The 17716-nt window shown below is 38.6% G+C and overlaps 1 protein-coding gene across 1 annotated transcript in view; it reads right to left on the bottom strand.

Annotated features, from left to right (window-relative positions):
• LOC145030556 (neutral ceramidase 2-like) overlaps positions 1-7738 on the bottom strand; it is a 10019-nt gene extending 2281 nt beyond the window's left edge. Inside the window, exons 1-9 of the mRNA XM_078978911.1 lie at positions 7581-7738; positions 6127-6530; positions 5357-5565; positions 4310-4642; positions 3922-4186; positions 2836-3100; positions 2645-2770; positions 2485-2548; positions 1654-1817 (exon numbers count right to left, since the gene is read on the bottom strand). Coding sequence (XP_078835037.1) covers positions 1654-1817; positions 2485-2548; positions 2645-2770; positions 2836-3100; positions 3922-4186; positions 4310-4642; positions 5357-5565; positions 6127-6479 — 1779 coding nt within the window. The 5' untranslated portion in view covers positions 6480-6530; positions 7581-7738. The remainder of the gene's footprint in view (positions 1-1653; positions 1818-2484; positions 2549-2644; positions 2771-2835; positions 3101-3921; positions 4187-4309; positions 4643-5356; positions 5566-6126; positions 6531-7580) is intronic.
• Positions 7739-17716: the final 9978 nt, after the last annotated feature.

Below are 17716 nucleotides of genomic sequence, written 5' to 3'. Positions count from 1 at the left end.
TCTCTCTCTCTCTCTCTCTCTCTCTCTCTCTCTCTCTCTCTCTTAAAAAAACGATCACTTCATTTACATTAATTCATAGCCCAAGCCTCTTGATTCTGAAACATCACCACTACTCCGCCATAGAACCATCTCTCTCTCGATCGAGAAATTCTTTGTCATCTTCTTCTACTCAATCCCCAACACCCTTTGGCTGATAAAAAAAACGGTCACTTCATTTACATCAGTTCATAGCCCAAGCCTCTTGATTCTGAAACATCACCACTGCTCCACCACTACTCCGCCATAGAACCACCTGTATCAAATGTAAATCACCAACCTTGGCCACCGTTTGTCAACCAAGAACCCCAATTTTCCCTCTCTTGCTCCGACAATCAATCCTAAAAGCAATAACACTAGCAGATATCAAGCAAAGGCAGAAATCGAGGGAGGTTCTTCGATCCTCGTTTGATCGAGAAAGGAGAAGCAAGAATGGAAAACAATAGCAGGTGGGGGTGTTCGTGAGGAAAGAATCCAACGAACCAAGGCTACCGCCCCTGTTTCAGTTTCTCTCCTTCTACCTCATTCTTCCCTATCGATCAACAACTCAAAACATCCCCTCGTTTGCAGTGGTCCTCAATTTTGGCTTTGAGAAAGTGAGAGGAAGAAGAATCAATAAACTAGCGAGCTGTTAAAACTCCCCAGCCATCCTCACTTGGTTCTCCGTCACCTCCAGCACATCCTCACTTGGTTCTCCGTCACCTCCAGCACCTCCTCTCTCCGCCTATTGTTGGTGATTCGAAGCCACAACTCCGATGAGTGAGCTATCAGCCGAGAAGGAGCTCATCGGAAAAACCAACTGCTCTTCCCTCTTCCACAATTATAGCCGCCTCCGCCTTTTCCCCCTTGTGACTTCTTAACTACTACAGAACCACATCCATTCGTGATTTCAGCTTCTCCGAACAGACGAAGATGAAGACCTGTTCCCTTAGCTCTCAACCGGAGATGATGCAAGTTAAAGCCTCAGAGGGTCGCCGGAGATCGACGACTCTGTCTCTCCTCGCGATTTGAATGACTACCATCGGAACTTCTCATCGCTTCCGATTTATTCGTTCCTCTAACTCCCCAAACAGATGAAGAAGACGATGTGCATTTTTTATGTTGAGAGAGAGAGAGAGAGAGAGAGAGAGAGAGAGAGAGAGAGAGAGAGAGAGAGAGCGCGAAGGTGGGCCCAATGAATTATTTATTTTGTCTTTTTATTTTTTTTAAATAGGATTAGGTAAAATTAATTCTAAAAAGAAATAGAAAGGGCATATTAGTCTTTTTATGTGGCCAAGGGACTGTTTGTTAAAAGTTTTGAAACCACATGGACCATTTTTGAAGTTTTGTCTAAATAAAAATGGGTTATATTACAAATTTTCATTTCATTCCATGATGGAATGAAAAAAACATCCCCTACCAAAGGAATGAAAATTAACAAAACAGAAGGAATCACAATCCATTCCATCGGGTAATAGAAACAGTTTTCTTTTCATTCGAATGGAATGAACCATTCCATTTCTTGTTACGCATGAAAATGGACAAGCTTTTTAAGGCTAATTTGGTTATGAGGATAAGGAGGGCATTTACATCTTTTGGTGAGATGTTGAATAGAAAGGTAAGGTATGATATGCTGACCTCGTATCTCTGAATTTGATATTCCTCACTCGTAGTCACATACTGTGAATAAGTATTTGTAAGTCCAGCAATCACAACATGAAATTCCTCTTCTTCCTCTCCAAATGAACTCAAAACTTCTTTCACTGCATCACGCAAGCGCCTCCCAGCCATAGTCGTGAATTCTACAAAAACCATAAACAAGTGGAAAACTAAATATGCCAAGAATAAGATTCAAAGAAATATATATATATATATATATATATATATATATATATATATATATATATATATATGGGGTTAGTGAATATGTGGCTGTGTTGTATGTAATATTACATATAGAACCTACTAAAACTACATAGTTTTAACTAAAATTTGGTTTCAAACATTTTTAAATTTGATGCGTATTATAATTTCCATAATTTACGTCAAATTTCTCAAGCATAACATGGTTAATTTTGGTCAATTCCCTTTAATAAAAGATAATGCATATCTTTCATGTCGACAAGTGGTAAAGTAATTTCCATCGTCTTACGTTGATTAATGTATGTTTCTTTCTTTTTCTTATTTATCCAGTGTCAATATTTATGAACACAAAATTGCTCATGTCAGTTTAAGATGGAATTGAAAAAAAGATTATGATAAAGCTGCAAAGTCAATGTAAGAGTAATCATTTGAAATAAACTATTGAGGAAAATCGATAGAATTGGAGATAACCGATAGAATGGGAAATATATATATATATATATATATATATATATATATATATATATATATATATATATGTATTGTTATCATTTGTGGTGTGGTAATTGATGTATTTGTTTGAATGAATAAGTAAGTAATAATTACCTCCTGGAACACTGAGAATAACAAGTTGCCCGATTTGCAAAATCTGAATTGGTAGTATGGCAGGCTGCATAAAAAAATTAAAAAAAAAAAAAAATAATTGTCAGCTCAAACAATATAAAGAATAATTGATAAAGAAGATTTAGATGAGATTAGGACATACGGCCCAGTCATATGGATCATGCATTTCACCGGTGTCAATGAGAATGGGTTTGGGATCCTGACAATTGATCTGTTCCTCATCTGGTTTTTTCAATAACCCTCCAACAAGCTTCCAAAATGCATTTCCCTAAAACATAACATTACATTGCTAAAGTTAGATTCATTAATTTAACAATTAAGTGAGTAGTGTACCTGGTCATCTCCCTGTTTGAAGTCAAAAGCTCCAGGTCCATCAGTGGTTCCAGCAGCAAAAGCAAATCCCATAGCAGCAGGGCACGTTTTGACACTAGACCCATTAGCAGCTGTGACTGTGACTGAGAGGTTGGAAAAATCAATGTATGTGTGTCGATAATTAACTTTCCCTTTCAGCTTTTCAGATGCACTATCAAAGAGTTGTGTGGCTTTTCTAAATTGCCGTTCGCCAATGATACGTGTGCTCTCGAATTCATCTGGGTACCTAAATAAAAACTCCAACAATATAAGTTTCCATCATGCAACAGGATGAAATTTTGTGTTTTAACTTTATAACTTTTTTTTAATTTTCATGATTTTCATCATGCCATGACTTTACTTTCTGAAAATATTCTTTTTATTACATTCTTACTTGCTTTCTAATGATATTTAATTTTTTAGTTTAGTAAATCATTAAAGGTTAATCTCATAAAAGACCTTATATTTTGTGTTTTTTTCCAGATTAAACCTCAATTTTATTTTTTGACTGAAAAAGACCTTGTATTTTTTCATTTTTCCCAAAAAAAACCCTCAACTTTGTCTTTATTCCAAAAAAAAAAAAAAAAAAAAAAACTCAACGTTCTAACTGCCTCCAAATAAACCCTTAACTTTTTTAGTTTTTCTTGAAAAAAAACCTCACATTTTACAAAAAAAAAAAAAAAAAAAAAAAAAAAAATGGAAAAAAATGACTAAAAGGGCCGGATCGGAAAAAATTAAAAAATACAAGGTCTTTTTCAGTTAAAAAATAAATTTGAAGTTTACCCCGAAAATATATATATATATATATATATAAGATCTTCTATGAGATTAACCCAATAATTAATTATATATAATATATAGAATGGTAATAAAATAAACTACACATAGCCGTATTTACATACGATATAATAGCTCATATGAGAGTTGATGACTTTCTTACAGGCCAGCCAAACATGATAATGGGATGTTATGACTCATTCCATTCCTTCCAACCAAACAACAGAGCCTTAAAGCTAGGTGCATGCATATATAAACAAGAGCTTAGAGTTAAGAGGTAAAGATACATACCCTGGACCACGGCCATAGCAGAGTTCATTTCTACCATTGCAGGTACTCTGATTGAAGTCACAAGGCAAGCCGGTGTCTATGCAAAAAGCTCCAAGCACATTTGGGCTTACATCCCCACAATTTGTTTGACAAAATGCTGACACAAATTGAGGCTTTTCAGCCTGCCTAAAGCTGCTCCTCACTCGTCTTGCAACACTTAGAGCTCTTGTAACACCTCTTCCTCCAGATGCCTGGAAGCTCGAAGCAATTTCCATCAGCTCTTTACCTGTATTATTAAAAATTGTAATATTACCCTGTTTTTTGATGACCCAAACTTTTTAATATTTTTACTATTTGAATAAATTTGCTTTATTTTGTTTTGAAGGTTTACCATATAAATTAAACTTACGATGTTGATGAAAGTCTGGAATTATGTTGGAGATTCTTCGAGGTAGTTTATATTTGATAAGTGATTGGGTTTGAAACCCTTTATTATACCAATCCTCCATAAATCGTGCAGCTGCACCTTTATTGTCACCACTAATCAGTGAATTTGTACGGCTCATAGACGTTCCATGAGTGGCAAACCAATTAAAGCTTCCCACTGGACCCCACTCATCATCTACAAACTTCAAAAGTGTCATCTCTTTATCAGTGTCATATTCGTAATTACTCCTTTCTTCTTCTGGATTATTCAGATAGGCACTCGGGCTACGGTTTATACTCGCATCTAACAGCTCTCCTGCAGGATTACAGCACCAATACTTTAACAGACGTTTCAGTATATACACACACAATCATAGAAATTCCCAAATTAGTCCTCCAACTATTGCCCATGTACTCATTTAGTTACTTAACTTTCTTTTTGGAGGCCCAAGGTCATTTAACTGTGTCCATCACACCATATGACCTGTTATAGCAGGTTTCACAGGTTACCCAACTCCATTTTTTTTTTTTACAAATGTGCCCAACTTTTCTTTTTATTACGAATTTAGTCCCAACTTTTTTTTATCAATATTTATTTTTTATTCTTTTTTATTACAAAATTTGTTTATCAATATTTATTTTTGTTTGCTTTTTGTCTTACTTTACTGTTTTTTTACAACGTCGTTTTAACATGTTTTATACCAGGTTAAAAAACTATGTACAAGAATGATGTTGTAGAACATGTAAAAATAAATTTGTAAAAAAGATAAAAATAAAAAACATGTAAAAGCGAAGTCGGAAAGTTAAAGTTGGGAAAATTTTGTAAAAGAGTTGCGAGAAAATTTGTAAAAAAAAAAAGTTGAATTTAGTAATTAAAGTTAAAACTTAGGGTAAAGTTGTACAAAAAAAGTTGGTTAACTTGTGAACTTTGCTATATCAGATCATATGGTGTAATGCACAATAGTTGGAGTTGGAGGACCAATTTCAACCATAACCCTATTTGAAAAAATAACTAATGAAACCATATTACCTTTATTGATAAAGACAGACCCTGGACGAAGATTCTCATGAGCTTGCATAATGCTTCTTTCAATGCCATCCACAAGGGCATTGAAAGATTGTTGTACAAAACCAAGAGATGTTATAATATATACAACATATTGAAGATATCCTCCAGGCCCAGCATGAGTGTGAATCCCACTAATAGCAACATTCTCCTCAGTATATAGGTTGCCATACCTTAACAATTGAAAAATATATATATATGAGAATAAGGGGTTGTTTTTCTTTTTCTATCAACTCATGTATCGGTAAAGTGGTGTCACGTAAAATAAGGTCTGTTTGTTTTTAGATGGAATATAAATCACCATTTCACCCTTACATTCCATTATACAAATTTCACATTTTTAACATGAGAGGAGTTGGAAAGGAAAAAAGAAGGCCAAATATTTACAGGATTAGAGTGTCTGAATGAGTAATGATGAGTGTATGGATAAAGTAAGGTCTGTGTCTAAATGAGACTAAATGACCATCTTGCCTTACACTCCAATATACAAATTTCACAATATTCATGGAGTTGGGAGGAAAAAAGAAGGGAAAAATATGTAAGGATTAGTGTCTTAAGTCTGACTAATGGTTCTTTTGGCTTAACCTATTAATTCATTAAAAAATAACGATTAAACACAAAAAGAAACAGCCGCTGATTCAGAAATAGTGATTAACAGCGGTCTAGCAACTGGACACATTTTGTAGCATGCTTAAAAGTAAAAGTAAAAGTGAAAGGTTGAAGTATCTATCAACCTTGCCTTCAATCTTTCTATAACTTTAATTGTAACAAGCTGTGAAGCCATGCAAGCATCCAGGTTCACAAACACTAGGGATTTTTCTTCTTGAGGTTGTGACACAATGAATGTGCGAGCTCTCAATCTGAAATGAATACCAGAGGCAATTTGTTCCATATTAGCATATCCCATCATGTTCACATCAGCAGCAGGCCCTGTGATGTCATAGCTCCCAAGACCAATCATGTGTGTAGTAGATTCAGATTCAGATGAAGTCTGTGTCTGTATGCACTTCACTAGTACTAACATAAATAAGCACATGCATGTGGCTGGTTTCTGTACAACAGAATACGATTGATGACGTGGCGCCATTGCTTTTCTTAAAGAACATGAACTAAACCTTCAAAATATCCTTTCCATCCTCTGGGGAAAAAGATAAAAATTGAAATGTTGATATATTAGCTCTTTTAGTTGAACTATGGTATATGCTACTCACTTGTCACTTGTACTAACAATTGCTTCAGATTGATTTATGAGCATAGATTTTGGTGTCATGTCGCAATTATTTCTGCTAAGTACAAATCCAAAGTTACAAACACATAACAATCTAACAGATAATATGTATCATCATATAGTTGAGAGTTTTCTCAAAGAAATAAATGAAATCCAGGATTGGATCAGCAATCCTACTAAGTCTCATCAGGTTGTTTGAAACCCCAATCAGACAGGCACCCTATTCCTGATGCATTTTAGCCTATTTTTTAGGGATTTAAGTCTAATCATTTGTGACAATTGCCTGTTTATGCCACAAAGTTACAATTTTTATACCAATTTTTTCAACTATGTTTCCATTTGTTACCAATTTATGCAACCAAATTGGTATGTTTGATATTATGGTACAAATTGGTAGCAAACCGAGACATGGCTGCATAAATTGGTAAGAATCCAGTTTGTTTCATAAATTGGTAAAAAATTGTAACTTCCATGCGTAAGTAAGTGTTTTACAATTCCATCATTTATTCACTTTCAGGAGTTGCTACTAAGTCAAACTAAAAATTTACTCCACGAACCCATCCAAAACCATGCCTTGTACAAAGATCAAAATCAGAAAGCTTTCAAACACCTGTTCGTTGCTTACCACCAACGTGAATTATAAAACAGAGAACCAGTAATGATACCTCTGAACGTAAAACTCAACCAGAATATAACGACGGGCAAGAACAATTCGAAAGTAAAGCCAAGGAATCACGCTAACAAAAAAAAAAGAATTAAGGGTCAATTAATAACAAATCCAGCCTCATAACAAATACCTAACCAACTAGTCAGAATTAAACCACAAATACGGTGTCGGGCTGAATAGAGAGCTCAAAAAGTACAAAATCAGATAGAAGAATCAAATGGAGTATAAACCCTATTTCAGATAACACAATTGACAAGATCATAAGACTAAAGGGGATTGAAGAATGAACAAACCTCAGATCTCAATAATTTATAAATTAAAATGACGAATTGATCGTAAAGCGAGAACACTTCAAGAACAACCTCGATTAAGAACTGAGACATAAGTCTCCGATGGTACAAATGGGTATGCAAGCGTACAAGTCGAACTATGAACATCGTTTTTTTAGAATAATCAGAATTGATATCGGATCAAAAACAAATATAAATGGGCTTAAAGTGAACCGATGATGAACAATATTGGATTGCAATTTCGACTCAAAATGAAGAAATTGATGTTTTGGGTTTAATACGGATCGATGAAATGTTTGGGCTTCCAAATATGAAGTAATGAATAAAAATAAACTAAACCGCAAAGCAAATTTAATTTTGTGGTTTGCAAAAAATTTTGAATAGGATCCAAAAAGTTTTCGATTTGCATAGAAGATCCAAAATTAAAACTTTTCCGTGAATTTGGTCCAAATAAATATGAAAAAACTATTTTGCTCTTATTATTTCTTTTTTACATTTTCTTTGTTTATTTTGATTGTTTTAATATAAAAGAAAAAAAATAAGCAGGCATAACCATTTGACCAGACAATACCCACCCCACATATCTCTCTCTCTCTCTCTCTCTCTCTCTCTCTCTCTCTCTCTCTCTCTCTCTCTCTCTCTCTCTCTCTCTCTCTCACATCAAAAAGACTTCCATGATCAATTCGTTTCCATAGTTATCACCTTCCTTTCCCGTCAAGATGTCCTACAATAGTCGTCGACCCTTATCGCCTGTAAGGTTCTTACCTCACTGCCTCCATTCCCCCTTATTCTTCTCGAGCCAATGGGTTTAAGTTTTAGAGCTTGAAGCCTGCCATCTAGACCAAAACCTCGATACGACAACGGTGAATCCGATAGCAAATTCGACAGCTTGAAATGTGTTAACTTGTGACAGCCTACTAATATCTTTCCCCCAGCCTTCGAAATCTTCTAAGGTTCCATTTTAGATTTGATTTTGTGTTTTCTGAAAATTTCTAGGTTAGCTTAGAATTTTGATTTTCAATTTCTACAATTGGTGTTTATTATTATGTGGGTGGGTGTAGATTTTATGGTGAAGAGATTTTTTGGGATCCATTCATTATCTCAAAGACTTTGTGAGTTTTAATTTCTACAATTTTTGTTCAATTTGAGCAATTCGTGTTTATTAATGAGGAATTGGGAGTTTTATTTATGCATATTACTGATGAAGAACAGATGATTGAATTCTATAAACATTGGAATCACCCACTTCATGATGCATATTCAGAAAACCCATAAACTTTTATGCATTTTTATCAGGTAGAATCCCTGATTGTGGTGTGTAGATGTAAGCATGATTGAATAGATTGGTGTTAAACTGAGTTGGGTTTCTGTAGGGTTACATTGATGAATGCAAAACAGATGGATTGAAGCTTTTAAGGTAAGTTTTTGTTGGTTTTTTGACAGCTCGATTTGTTTGAAGGAAACGTAAAACCAATGTCCCTGGAACATTTGGAAATTGATTTTGAATATGTAATGGTGAGTGTTTTTGATCCAGTTGTAGGTTAGAGGTGGCAATCCCCATTGGGTCTTTTGTTTGTTTGGGTTTTCCGACGAAGAGAATAGGAGAGAGGAATAGTGGGCTGCAATGAAGCTTACACTCAATATTCAAGTGGACTTGTGTTTTGTTGTAGGTTTAAAAAAAGAAGAAGAAGAAGAAGAAAAGGAGGAGAGAGGGAGAGATGGGAGAGAGTGTGTGAGAGAGAGGGAGAGAGACGGTATGATGGGCTGTATATTTTTTTAATTTCTTTTTATTTTTTAATTATAAAAACATTATAAATTGTAAAAATAATGTAAAAAAGAAATTAGAATGGCAAAACCGTCATTTCAGGTCTTCCAAGGACCAAAACCAAAGGAATCTTCTAATTTTGGGACCAAATTCACGGAAAATTTTTGATTTTGGACCTTCCATGCAAGTCGAAAACTTTTTGGATCCTATCCAAAGTTTTTTACAGACCACAAGGACCAAATTTGCAGTTTTGTCATAAAAATATGATTGATCTTTAAAAAAATAATTTGATCAATGGGGTTTGAAATGAATATATCCAAATAACCAAAATAATAATAAAAAAAAATTAAGAACGCAAGCATGTATCAAAGAGATTTAGACAGATCATCGAGAGACTCACCATAAAATCACACTGGTTTTCGAAGACCTGCTCTGATACCAATTGATGTGAATTAACAACATTTATTTAGCATGCAAAATTAAAATGAACATAAAGAACATGGTGATCTGGGTATCTAAGAGATGTATTCGATCATGAAAGGTGTTACAAATAAGCTAGATCTAGACAAATAAATAAATCACATTAACTCTCTCAATGTTACATTTCTTAAGCACCCTCTACAAGTGATATACAGAATTACAATGAACACCAAGAACACGGTGATTTGAGTGTCTAACAGATGTATTCGATCATGAAATGTTTTACAAAAAAGTATAAGCTAGATCTAGACAAATAAATAAATCGCATTAACACTCTCAATGTTACATCTATTAAGCACCCTCTACAAGTGGTATGCATAATTAAAATGAACACCAAGAACACGGTGATTTGGGTGTCTAACAGATGTATTCGATAATGAAAGGTGTTACAAAAAAGTAAAAACTAGATATAGACAAAAAAAAAGCTCACACTAACTACTCTCAATGTTACATCTCTCAAGCACCCTCTACAAGTGGTATGGAACCCATATTATATAGAGGTGTTTACATCTCTCTCTCTCTCTCTCATGTCACAAGGCTACTCTACCACATACAAGTGAGTCTACCAGAGTCAAACCATTACAAAGTCATTCATGCATAACTTTGCACTCAACAACTGTAACACCCAAAGTCTGGAAGGCCAAGAAAGGAAAGAAAACCCTAATTTTAAAGGGCGACTCGGCGAGTCCAAGGAGGAACTCGGTGAGTCCGAGCGGGAACCGGGTCGAGGAGTAAGTGACCGTCTCGGCGAGTCGGCCAAGGGGACTCGGCGAGTCTGGTCTGTGCGAGGAAAACCCTAAAATCGGGACTTGGAGCCTATTTAAACATCTCATTCTCTCCCCTAAGGTTCCTTTACTGCCTCTTTCACCCAGAACATCGAACCCTAAGCCCCATTGTTGCTCATTCAAGCTTCTAAGCCATTTTTAGGGTGATTTTGAAGGAAGAAGAAGAAGGGGAATCATTAAAGCTTCAAGGATTGGCCTTAGATCTAAAGATTGGGGAAGCTTTCTGAGTTATTGAAGGTATTAAGTCGTTCTCTCCTTTAGATCTAGTATGGTTGTGAGTTTTGGGGGTTTTCTAGCCATGATTAGTTACCTCTTTTGAGTTAGAAGCCAGATCTGAAGTTGCTACTTCAGATCTAATCATATTATGGTATTGAGAAGCATAAAGTATCAGCCCTTGAGTTGATTATGGAGCCTCTTTGCCTTAAACCCTAGTTTATGGTGTATTTTGCCTATATCTCCTTCTCTACACATAAAGTTTGCAAATTTACGTGAGGAATAGGCTTGGGAAGGGTAGATCTACAGTTTGGAGTCCATGCATGACTCAAAAGTCCTCTGCATGTAAGGAGATCTGAATGGACTCGGCGAGTCCTTTGAGTGGACTCGGCGAGTAGCATGAAGAGCAGGAGCAACTCGACGAGTGGGATGAACAGCTCGTCGAGTCAGATAAAGATTGCCTTGTACTTGGTGAGTCTGTTCTTGGACTCGACGGGTCAGGTCGCGAAACCCCAAACCCTTCAAGTTGAGACTCGAATCAATGAGTCGAGTGGAGACTCGGTGAGTTGGACAGGTCAGGACTCAGAAATCGATAGACTCGGCAAGTCGAGGAGCGAAAGGAAGGACTCTTAATACATGAACTCGGTGAGTCAACAGGTTGACTCGGCGAGTAGGGTTGACCTGGGAGGTTGACCTTGGCCAGGACTTTGACTTTGACCAGAGCTGACTTGGTTGTCTCTCGGGGGTCAGTTAGACTCAGTATTGCATTGATATTGGTAGTTCGGGGAGCAGGGGGAGCATGAGTTCAGTGAGTTGTCGGGCAGCAGCTAGTGAGATCATCAGCAAGTTCAGCCAGTGCAGGTGAGTTTCCCTTTGTGTGAATGGGTCTAAGGCCACAATGCTGGCCCATGTAGTTATGAGTAGAAGACCCGGGGGTTAGCCCTAGGCACAATATGCTAGTATGATATTCAGGACGAGGTCCATTAATAGCGGGCGGGTGCCCAAGGATTTGTTTATATGATAGTTTATACTTGTTGTCTTTGTGATACATGTATGTGCCTGGTAGGGAGGTGAGTGTGGGCGAGGTCCCGTATCTCACCAATAGCAGAGTGTAGATGGGGTTCCATATCTCATTAGTAGCAGAACATGGGCGAGGTCCAAGTTAGGGAAAGAGTGAGAGTGGGCCGGGCCCGTATCTCACTACCAGTAGGAGCGTGGATGGGGTTCCATGGCTCATCAGTAGCAGGACAGGGGCGAGGCCCAGGATAGGCGAGGCCTTAGGACAGGATCAGTCGTATAAGTTTAGCTTATGTGTTGTGATATGTTTATGTGTTATTATTTGTTAGCGGGTGAGGCCCTGTGACAGGCGAGGCCTAAGTGAAATAGATCTATATCCGAGAGGGACTCGAAGCCAGGTGGGGCCTGGAGCGGCGGGGCCGTTATAGTGGGCGAGGCCCGAGGCAAGGGGCGAGGCCCAAGATAGCGGGTGTGGCCCAATATTTGCAGTATGTGGTTATGCATGGTATGTGGTAGGGTGGGTAACTCACTAAGCTTCATGCTTACGATTTTCAGTTTTGGTTTCAGGTACTTCCATTAGCGGAGGGAAGAGCTCGGGGTGATCGCATGGCACACACCATAGATTAGACAGCCTAGGAATGTTTACTCTGATAATGAACATGTGTTTTGAAAATTAATACTCTGGTTATGTTTTGGAATGATGACTTTGCTTAAAGTAATGTTTTATTAAAAGAAATTTTTGGTCTTGAATTTTGGGTCATTACAACAGCCTCATAAGGTAATCTGAAATGGCAGAGTTCGAAACGAAGGGAAATCCAGAACGAGTTAAACGATATATATATAAGGGGGGCCACATTTTGGGGCTGATTTGTTACCCATAAATGCTCCGAATACAAGTAGTCATTTTAAAAAATAAAAAGTTATTATTATTAAAATAAGATTAGAAAGTGTTAGTTTACTCAATTTCCCTTATTATAAATTATAAATTATATAATACAAAATTGCCCTTTAAGTGACGCTTTAAACATTCATAGCCTCACCAAGACCTATAAAGTTTGAGGCTCGATATTACTGTTACATCACGCCTCACGTTATTTATAACCTTGGTTTTAGAGTTGGATTACCACAAATAATAATAATAATAATAATATTTTAAATTTTAAATTATAAACTAAGTGCACTTTACACCTATTTAATTAAAAAAACGACATAAATGATGGGGGTCTAATTCATAAAACAAATTGAAACCGCACGGATAAAATCAACAAGAGGAAAAAGTTTAGGTACCCAATTCATGTTTATATAAGCACAAGGATGATTTTCTCTAAAAGTTAGACGAGCTAATAACTCTAATGATTATATATATGCCAGTCATGTCGATGAAATGGTTTGTTACCGCTTTACAAAGCCGCCAAACAATATACCCCTAAGTTTGTCATCTTCTTCACTTCGCACCATCTACTCTGAAATGTCTGATTAATTCATCATTTTAATTTATAATATATTGAGATATGAGGTTTGTTCATTCTTCAATCCCCTTTAGTCTTATGATCTTGTCAATTGTGTTATCTGAAATAGGGTTTATACTCCATTTGATTCTTCTATCTGATTTTGTACTTTTTGAGCTCTCTATTTAGTCCGACACCATATTTGTGGTTTAATGCTGACTAGTTGGTTAGGTATTTGTTACGAGGTTGGATTTGTTATTAATTGATCCTTAATTATTTTTTTAGTGTGATTCCTTGGCTTTACTTTCGAATTGTTCTTGCCCGTCGTTATATTCTGGTTGAGTTTTACGTTCAGAGGTATCATTACTGGTTCTCTGTTTTATAATTCACGTTGGTGGTAAGCAACGAACAGGTGTTTGAAAGCTTTCTGATTTTGATCTTTGTACAAGGCATGGTTTTGGATGGGTTCGTGGAGTAAATTTTTAGTTTGACTTAGTAGCAACTCCTGAAAGTGAATAAATGATGGAATTGTAAAACACTTACTTACGCATGGAAGTTACAATTTTTTTACCAATTTATGAAACAAACTGGATTTCTTACCAATTTATGCAGCCATGTCTCGGTTTGCTACCAATTTGTACCATAATATCAAACATACCAATTTGGTTGCATAAATTGGTAACAAATGGAAACATAGTTGAAAAAAATTGGTATAAAAATTGTAACTTTGTGGCATAAACAGGCAATTGTCACAAATGATTAGACTTAAATCCCTAAAAAAATAGGCTAAAATGCATCAGGAATATGGTGTTTGTCTTATTGAGGTTTCAAAGAACCTGATGAAACTTAATAGGATTGCTGATCCAAACCCGGATCGGCGAGCAGTCCAAGTAATAATCCTTAGGGTGCTAAGGAACAAGTAGGGGCGAGTGATCGAGTGTGAGTATTCTCGATCGAGTCTCTGATTATTTTGTGTTGTGTTTCAGAGACATCATGGTGGGTAAGCGCCACAACCCTGAGAGCAGTGGAGTTAGCGATGATGAGATTCACAGGATGATTCACGATGAGGTGGTCGCAGCTATCCGAGAGGCTATCCCAGAGATGTTTAGGTCTATTAAGAACACACTGATTGAGACGTTTGATGAGCGATATGTTGTTTTTACTGACGCGACTGCTGTTGCAGCTATCGCTGCTGCCAGGCTGCAGGGGGTGACTCGTTGCTGTACCGAGAGTTCAGCAACACAAAACCACAAGAGTTTGATGGGACTCAGGATCCGATTGTTGCGATGAGATGGATTTCTGATATCGAGGGGTGTTTCTACCCTTGATCCTGTCCTGATCATTTGAGGGTACGGTTCGCGCTGAACTAGCTTCGCTTGGGAGCGAAGGACTGGTAGAAGTTTGTGACAGCCAGCTACACTACTGCAGATCTCACTGCAGTGACTTGGGAGAGGTTTGCTGCGATGTTTCAAGATGAGTATGTTCCCATGGTGGAGAGGGAACAGTTAGCCCAGGAGTTTCTGTCCCTCAAGCAGAGGACAAAGTCAGTGACAGTGATTACGAGGATGTTCCACGAGAGGACGTTTGTTCTTCTCTGAACACGTGTCTACTGAGTAGGCACGTATGAGCCGATATTTGAGCATACTGAGGAGGGACATTCATGAGTTTGTGGCGAACTCGACTTACCGGACATTTGTTGAGCTCCAGGCAAATGTCCGGAAGAGGGAGATCAAGCTTGAGACTCGGGCCAGGGAGGAGGCGGAGTCTTAGGGAGGGATTGGCGGCCGGCACACACTCAGCTGGCAGCCAAGCGGGCGAAGCCTACTGATCCCAAGTCTGGAGGCCTGAAGGGCCGCACTTGCAGGAAGTGCGGTAAGAGTCATGACGGAGTGTGCAGAGCGGGTGTGTGCTACAAGTGCGAAAAGGAAGGGCATATCGGGAGGGATTACCCCGAGGGGTTTGCATTTTGCTTTCACTACAGCCAAACTGGCCATCGGAAGGCCGATTGCCCGCAGCTGCTACAGGGATCAGCACGTGGATCTGCCTCTGCTATTATACGAGCTACAGAGAGCCAGTCAGCGAAGGCCGAGGTACTGAGGGTTCGTGGTAGAGTCTTTCGCCTGACAGCGGAGTAGGTCCGCGCAACACCTGATGTCGTGGCTGGCGTGTTTTCTTTTACTTATTCTATTATTGAGTATATTGTGCTTATATTGTAACATGTATAGGTACTTTTCTTGTGAGTTCTGTACCTGCCTTGGTGTTATTTGACTCGAGTGCGAGTCAATCCTTTGTATCATTAGCATTTAGTCATCACATCAGCATCCGACGAGAGGCGTTGAGTCGACCTCTGAGAGTTTCCATAGTCGATGAGCGTGCGGTGTTTGCTACTGATGTCATCTGGGGATGTGTACTCAAGATTTTTGGTGTTGAGTTCCTAATAGATCTGGTACCCATTGTGATGGGGGATGTCTGTATCATTGTGGCAATGAAGTAGTTGAGTCGATTCGTAGCAGTGATAGACTGCGAGCGTTAGTTAGTGACCATACAAAACCCTAGTGGGGGAGTGCTTACAGTGTATGGATATGGTACCCGATCTGGGTCAGCATTCTGCTTTGTTGACAGAGCAAGACAGAGTCTTCAGTAAGGTTGCAGTGGATTTGTAGCATATGTGATGGATACGCGAGTTACAACTGAGAAACCGAGTTCTATCACGGAGGTTCACATGAGTTTTCATATTTTTTCCCGGGGAGTTATCGGGTGTGCCTCCCAAGAGGCAAGTGGAGTTCCGGAAAGATTTGATTCCGGGAGCGGCGCCTATCGCCAAGTCACCTTATCTCCTTGCGCCACTTGAGATGCAGGAGTTATCCTCACAGCTCTAGGAGCTGTTGGGGAAGGGATTTATTCGATCAAGCAACTCACCATAGGGAGCGCCGATCCTTTTTGTCAATAAAAAGGATGGTTCACACCGGATGTGCATTGATTACCCGGAGTTGAACAAGCTGACGGTCAAGAACCGTTATCCACTACCGTAGATCGACGATCTATTCGATCAGTTGCAGGGTGCATGTTGGTTTTCCAAAATCAACTTGAGGTCTGGATATCTATAACAACCCAATTTTCACGCCCAAAAATTTCATTTTAAATAAGTGGTTTGTAAAATAGTTATAGCAAAACATCATCCGATCATATCATTTCATAAAACATATTACGTGTCTGAAAACCCAAAACAAGAAAATAATAATAATGTCAGAGTACAATCCCAGAACATCTCATGATGCGGAAATCTAAAGTGTGTGTGTATGATGTGCTACTACCACACCGGCTCCTTCCCCTTCGCTGAAGAGGTACCTGAAACCAAAACTGAAAACTGTAAGCACGAAGCTTAGTGAGTCCCCCATAGTACCACATACCACACAATCATATCACATACAAACTACCAGGCATTTCTGGGGTGCCCGACCTACCCGGTACGGCCATTCTGGGGTGCCGACCTACCCATGTCAAGCCATTTTAGGGTGCTAACTACCCTTCGGTCCTAACAACCAAACCTTGGGGACTATTTCACCCCCTACTACTACTATCACATATAACATAACATAAGCATATTATCAAACATATCTGGGGTGCCTGAACTACCCTTCGGTCCTAACAACCGAACTCTACTACTATCACATACAACATATCATAAGCATATTACATATCTGGTAGTAACCAACCTAGATGATACCACAAAGACAATCATCTATCATACATCTCCTACTAGTGGGCCGACATTGTGGCCTTAGACCCACTACTACTGGAAGGTAACTCACCTCGAAAGTAGCTGCTGAAAGTCTGCTTGCTAAGCGCATGTCTGCTGAATCGGTAATCCTCCGACTATAAATCATAAACATAGATTAGCCACTCATTCACACCCTTAGGTCAGATGACTGCCCCACCCCTGGTCCAAGGTCAAATCCTTGGTCAAAGTCAACTTCCAGTTGACTGGACTCGCCGAGTCATGGCACCGACTCGCCGAGCCCTTCTCCCACTAACCCGGTCCTACTCTACAAGCCCCTCTTCCCACTCACTGAGTCACCCTTAACTCACTACTTTGGGACGAAAGGACCGTCTCGTGATCCGACTCGCTGAGTCCAAGAACAACTCGCCGAGTCCATGCGAGCAGACCTCCCACTTGCTCCCAAATCCTCACCAGAGCATCCCTTATGAGGATTTGGATTTCTGGGACTATTGCAACACGTTAGATTGCTAATTCTGCGTGCAAATACGAAGGGTTGGACCTTTAGCATCTAAACCCCTCATACTCAGTAACTGTTCATTTGACTCGCCGAGTTTGAAGAACAACTCGTCGAGTACTAGGCAATCTTCATAGGACTCGCTGAGTTGTTCATCCAACTCGCCGATTCTAAGGCCGTCTTCAAAGAACTCGTC

Source organism: Lactuca saligna, chromosome 2 (genome assembly GCF_052625555.1).
Source record: "Lactuca saligna cultivar CGN05327 chromosome 2, ASM5262555v1, whole genome shotgun sequence".
Taxonomy (NCBI): Eukaryota; Viridiplantae; Streptophyta; class Magnoliopsida; order Asterales; family Asteraceae; genus Lactuca; species Lactuca saligna.
Note: the sequence above shows the minus strand (reverse complement) of the source record. Positions and strands in the feature narration are given on the sequence as shown.